General features: G+C 45.5%; 1 protein-coding gene across 1 annotated transcript in view; it reads left to right on the forward strand.

Annotated features, from left to right (window-relative positions):
• Positions 1-3,860, forward strand: part of LOC123763663 (GAS2-like protein pickled eggs) — a 43,600-nt gene extending 39,740 nt beyond the window's left edge. Inside the window, exon 3 of the mRNA XM_069304340.1 lies at positions 3,344-3,860. Within this exon, the coding sequence (XP_069160441.1) occupies positions 3,344-3,845 (502 nt within the window). The 3' untranslated portion in view covers positions 3,846-3,860. The remainder of the gene's footprint in view (positions 1-3,343) is intronic.
• The last annotated feature ends 2,140 nt before the right edge of the window (positions 3,861-6,000 follow it).

Below are 6,000 nucleotides of genomic sequence, written 5' to 3' on the forward strand. Positions count from 1 at the left end.
GCGACATGTGTGAAAATGAAAGCAAGGATGAGGCGTGGGACTGAGTAGAGCATAGTGCTTCCTCTTTCTAGGGCCCTTACTGGTAGTTGAGGACCTCCCAAGGGCCCTATTGAGTGGTGGTGTGGTGAGCCTCATCCACAAACTGTAAGTTTCCCCTAGGGCGTCTTCGAAGACCTCCTATTAGGGCCATTCAGAGTTGTTATTGGTGGGGAGGGACTGCCTCTCGCCTCCTGGTAGAAACCAGCACTGTCTGAAGATCAGACGTCCACGGATGTCCAGGACTCTCCCAGTAAGCGTAAGAAATATTGCCGGAACAAAGGTGGAGTTCTTCAAGAAGCATTTAGATAGGTTCTTGCAAGAAGTGCCGGGCCAACCAGGCTGTTGGGGATATAAGAACATAAGAACATAAGAACAAAGGTAACTGCAGAAGGCCTATTGGCCCATACGAGGCAGCTCCTATTCTATAACCACCCAATCCCACTCATATACTTGTCCAACCCGTGCTTGAAACAATCGAGGGACCCCACCTCCACAATGTTACGCGGCAATTGGTTCCACAAATCAACAACCCTGTTACTGAACCAGTATTTACCCAAGTCTTTCCTAAATCTAAACTTATCCAATTTATATCCATTGTTTCGTGTTCTGTCCTGTGTTGATACTTTTAATACCCTATTAATATCCCCCCGGTTATGTCCATTCATCCACTTGTAAACCTCTATCATGTCACCCCTAACTCTTCGCCTTTCCAGTGAATGCAACTTAAGCTTTGTTAATCTTTCTTCATATGAAAGATTTCTAATTTGGGGAATTAACTTAGTCATCCTACGCTGGACACGTTCAAGTGAATTTATATCCATTCTATAATATGGCGACCAAAACTGAACTGCATAATCTAAATGGGGTCTAACTAGAGCAAGATATAGCTTGAGAACCACACCAGGTGTCTTGTTACTAACGCTGCGATTAATAAATCCAAGTGTCCGATTTGCCTTATTACGAACATTTATGCATTGATCCTTTTGTTTTAAATTCTTACTAATCATAACTCCCAGATCCCTTTCGCAATCCGACTTCGCAATCACAACACCATCTAGCTCGTATCTTGTAACTCTATCATCATTACCTAACCTCAGAACTTTACATTTATCAGCATTAAACTGCATCTGCCAATCCTTTGACCATTTCAAAACCCTATCTAGATCAACTTGAAGTGATAGTGAGTCCTCCTCCGAATTAATTTCCCTACCGATTTTCGTATCATCGGCAAATTTGCAAATGTTGCTACTCAAACCTGAATCTAAATCATTTATATATATTATAAACAACAGAGGTCCCAGGACAGAGCCTTGAGGCACTCCACTTACAACATTTTCCCACTCTGACTTGATTCCATTTATACTAACTCTCTGTTTCCTTTGGTATAGCCATGCCCTAATCCAGCTTAATATAGCACCCCCAATACCATGAGACTCTATTTTTTTAATCAGTCTTTCATGTGGCACTGTATCAAAAGCTTTGCTAAAGTCAAGGTATACAACATCCCAATCCTTACCACTATCAACTGCCTCAACAATGCTAGAATAAAAAGATAACAAATTTGTTAAACATGAACGGCCATTTATAAAACCATGTTGCGACTCAATTATTAATTTATGTTTTTCAAGATGAAGACGAATTTTATTTGCTATTATAGATTCGAGTAACTTTCCCACAATAGACGTTAGGCTAATTGGTCGATAGTTAGACGCAAGTGATCTATCTCCTTTCTTAAAAACTGGTATCACATTAGCAACTTTCCAAAACTCTGGCACTCTGCCTGACTCTATTGATTTATTAAATATGGTTGACAGTGGGTCACAAAGCTCCTCTTTGCATTCTTTAAGCACCCTAGCAAACACTTCATCCGGCCCTGGGGATTTGTTTGGTTTGAGTTTTACTATTTGTTTAAGAACATCCTCCCTGGTAACTGCTAAACTCGTCAACCTGTCCTCGTCCCCACCCACATAGACTTGTTCGGCTGAAGGCATATTGTTAAGTTCCTCTTTAGTAAATACAGATACAAAATATTTATTAAAAATACTACTCATCTCTTCATCACTATCTGTTATTTGTATGTGGGTATGTGGGCTTGCGGGCTTGCAAGCCACTCCAAGCAACAGCCTGTTGAACCTAGTTATCAAAAGTCGAGCCTGGCCCCAAGCTGAGTTCGGGGAGTACAACTCCCCCTCTCCCGGTAAACTGCAGATCCAGATGTATAATGTATGTAAACATACATACATATATACATTTCTTATGGAGAAACTGTCTCAATAATTTTATCTGTAATTACTTATATACTTCCGATATAATTACTGACGCAAGAGTTAGAATAGTTGATATATTTTATATGTTTGAATCAGGTTTCTCTTATAGAATCTGGTTGATTAGAAACCGCTGCATCATTGTGAAGGAAAGCGACCAGCTTTTTAATTTTTTACATAGTAAGAAATTGTAAAAGTCTTCCATTTATTGTGTACGCGTAATCTGTTATTATTTTGAGCGGATGCCAGAGATTCCATTAGGGCTTTAAAGTTTAAAATGAAATTCCATGATAAATCTGGGAGTAATTATTGGTGTGTGGTTGTGTGTGGGTGTCGCCCGAGGCCAGAGGCAGGTGTGTGTCGGTGGCCAGAGGCAGGTGTGTGTTGGTGCAGCCTGGGGCCAGAAGCAGGTGTGTGTCGGTGGCCAGAGGCAGGTGTGTGTTGGTGCAGCCTGGGGCCAGAGGCAGGCTGGGTGCGCGGCTTCCTGGATTGATGATTGATGAAGATTAAGCCACCCAAGAGGTGGCACGGGCATGAATAGCCCGTAAGGCTTCCTGGAGTTGCTCATAACTTTATATTATGCTACGCCCTCACACCTCACCCTTGTTCCCAGGAGGGGCCGGGGTGAAGGATTACTGGGGTTAATTAGGAGGTGGGGTTGATGGAGAGAGACATAGGAGGGGGAGGGGGTTGATAAGAGGTTCACGGGAGACATCTCCCGTCACGCACGGTGCAGTCGCACCTCCACAGATCTCCAGTATCATCTATTGATACTGGTAATGGCTCAAAAGGGCCACCACTTACGGGCTATTCATGCCCGTGTCACCTTTTTGGTGACTTAATCTTTATCAGTCATCAATCAATCAATCGGAGATAACACAGTTACAGCTCCGCTCCTGTGCCAGGTAAGTCCACTACGGGCTCACCATAGCCCGTGCTACTTGGAACTTTTGGTTCCCAGTAGCTGAGTTTAACAAGAACATGTTGAGATAGCGGAGGTGTGCAGGGTGAACTGATGGGAATGGCGTCCCCTGCCGCAGGTTTGGGATGGCGGCTCCGCTCCTGGTGCAGATGGAAGCCGACATCGACCGCGAGCTGGAGCAGGAGCGGCTCGCCGAAGAGCGTCTAGCCGAGAGCGGCGGCCAGTTCAACGGTGAGGACGAGTCGTGGACCCACGCCGCCCACGACCTCACCCCGCCGGAGCCGCCCAAAATGTTCTATGGCCCCCAGCCACAGATCATTACCAACGACCTCAAGAGCCTCGACGAAATGGTGAGTACCGTTGTTGTCTTGTGCACGGCCGGAGTGCGTCCCTGGTGCACGGCCGGAGTGCGTCCCTGGTGCACGGCCGGAGTGCGTCCCTGGTGCACGGCCGGAGTGCGTCCCTGGTGCACGGCCGGAGTGCGTCCCTGGTGCACGGCCGGAGTGCGTCCTGGTGCACGGCCGGAGTGCGTCCTAGTGCGTGGCGCCTTTGGACCCGTGTTTTTGTGGATTTTGGCCGATGTGTTTTTATGTTGGCTTGAGTTACACGCGTGGTGGTAAAGTTGGCTGGCAAGTGGCTGCCGTGTTGTGGTGGCACTCTTGGCCCCCGCCTGTTGCTGCCATGTTTCCCGCCCTTGCTGCTTGAGACTGATGCCACCTCCATGCTTACTCTAGGGCCCTTCCTCCATACTTACTCTAGGGCCCTCCCTCCATGCTTACTCTAGGGCCCTCCCTCCATGCTTACTCTAGGGCCCTCCCTCCATGCTTACTCCAGGCTGGAAACTCCATTTAGTTCGAAGAATCTCCGCAGATTAAGTGAAATTAAGCTATGTTAATATGTACGATATCAAAGCTATGTATGTATGATAAAGCTGTATGTATATATGTATGATAAAGATATATGTATATATGTATGATAACAAAGCGTCTCTGCCCAAGAGAGGTTAGAATGTGCTTGAAAACTTGCTTCGGGTTCGAGCCCTGGCGAGGGTGTACTGGACACTGATCATTAACTTTTATCCCCCTGTTCACCCAACAGTAAGTGGGGTACCTGGTTGTAAACCGACAGGCGAGTCGTGTTGCAAGGGAAGCTTGTAGAGTAGGGCTTACCATGAGCTATGGGAAAGGGAGCGCCGTGGGCCTGCTAGCAGGGGTCACCAGTTGTCAACTCCTGTACCTTACTGTAATGAATAATCACCTGTAATGAACGAGATACTGTAAAACATTTGTTGAGATTAGCGAGTAAATAGTTGAGATAAGCTGTAAATAATCATGTTTTTGTATAGTATGAGCAAAGTTTGTTGTGTAATTGTGTTAATAAACACAGTTAACGGTTTACAACATTATCAAAGATAATGTTGTAAACCTAAAGTTGTTGTTGTAAATCTTTAATAACTCTGTAAAAATAAAGTCACTCGACTTGTACTTACAAGAGCTTCGGGTCGTTTTCCACGTGTTGTTGACAAGTTTAAGGAGAGCACGAGAGACGTTGAGGAAGGTGGTACAGAAGAGGTTGGGCTCAGGTCCCATCAGGCCTACAAAACTAGTCAAATTACTCGAGTGAAACCAATGTGAACTTGGAGCACTGTTAATGAACAATTAAAACACATTAGAGACGACGTCTTAAAGGCTGTTCGTCGACCACCAGAAATATTAAGTAATACTTTTTATTAAAATGTTTCGTGTTTTCGTTTTAAACTTTCGTGTTGTCTGGAAGCGTGAGTGAGGCGAGACGGAGACTTGAGACAAAGTTATCTCGCCTCATTACAAGATGCCACTAAGATGTTTTAAAGTAACATTATAAGTCAAGAGGATCTCTTAGAAAGCTCTTGAAAAGACAGCCCAAACACTTTATACTTTTATTTCTTTTGTTCTCGATTTTTGTGGATAAAGAGAGAGAGAGAGAGCGGTACAAGCATCAACCCGTCTTCTTAAATAATAGGTCGCGTTTTTAACGTTAATGATAACAATGTAACAAATGCGACCTGTGGTGAACAGTAGGCGCTCACAAGTATCCCCGTTCTCTATGCATCAAATCGATGGGTTAAGGTGGGTTGTTTGGGTTCAAAAGTTCCTGGTTAGGTTAGCGGGTTAAGATGTTTGATCGAAGTGGAGAATGAAGTGAAGGAGGTGTGTGGTGGGCGAAATTGAAATTGCAATAAGTTTATTGAGGTAAAATACACACAAAGGGATGAGGTAGCTCAAGCTATTCTCACCCCGTTCAGTACAACGTGTTAATACATACATATACACACATCACAAGCAATAAACATATTACCGAACATTCTGAGAGATAAACATATACATTTCCTCTGTGGTGGGCGAGGGAGGAGACATTACCCTCTTGAGGCTTCCTGCTACGGGAGACCAAGCAAGGGGGGGCGGGTGTTGCTTAAGACAATGGTGTGACACGTCCAGTGGGGGGCGGGGGGCGGACCTGTCAACACTAAGAAACAGGAAACAGGGAGGTCCACCTGGCGGGGGAGGGGGAAGGAGAGGCCCAAACCTGGTAGGAGTCTCCACGATATACTTTACCGTGGGGGGACAGGGCCGTACCTTGAGGTGATTTCGGGGCTCAGCGACCCCGCGGCCCGGTCGTCGACCAGGCCATGGTTTTACTCCACCGACTAACAAGTGGGGGGACATTATACATATATACATATTATAGTTGAGAGGCGCAGGTGACAGTAATCCGCGCTGCAAGATGGGTGGAGGC

Source organism: Procambarus clarkii, chromosome 52 (assembly GCF_040958095.1).
Source record: "Procambarus clarkii isolate CNS0578487 chromosome 52, FALCON_Pclarkii_2.0, whole genome shotgun sequence".
Taxonomy (NCBI): Eukaryota; Metazoa; Arthropoda; class Malacostraca; order Decapoda; family Cambaridae; genus Procambarus; species Procambarus clarkii.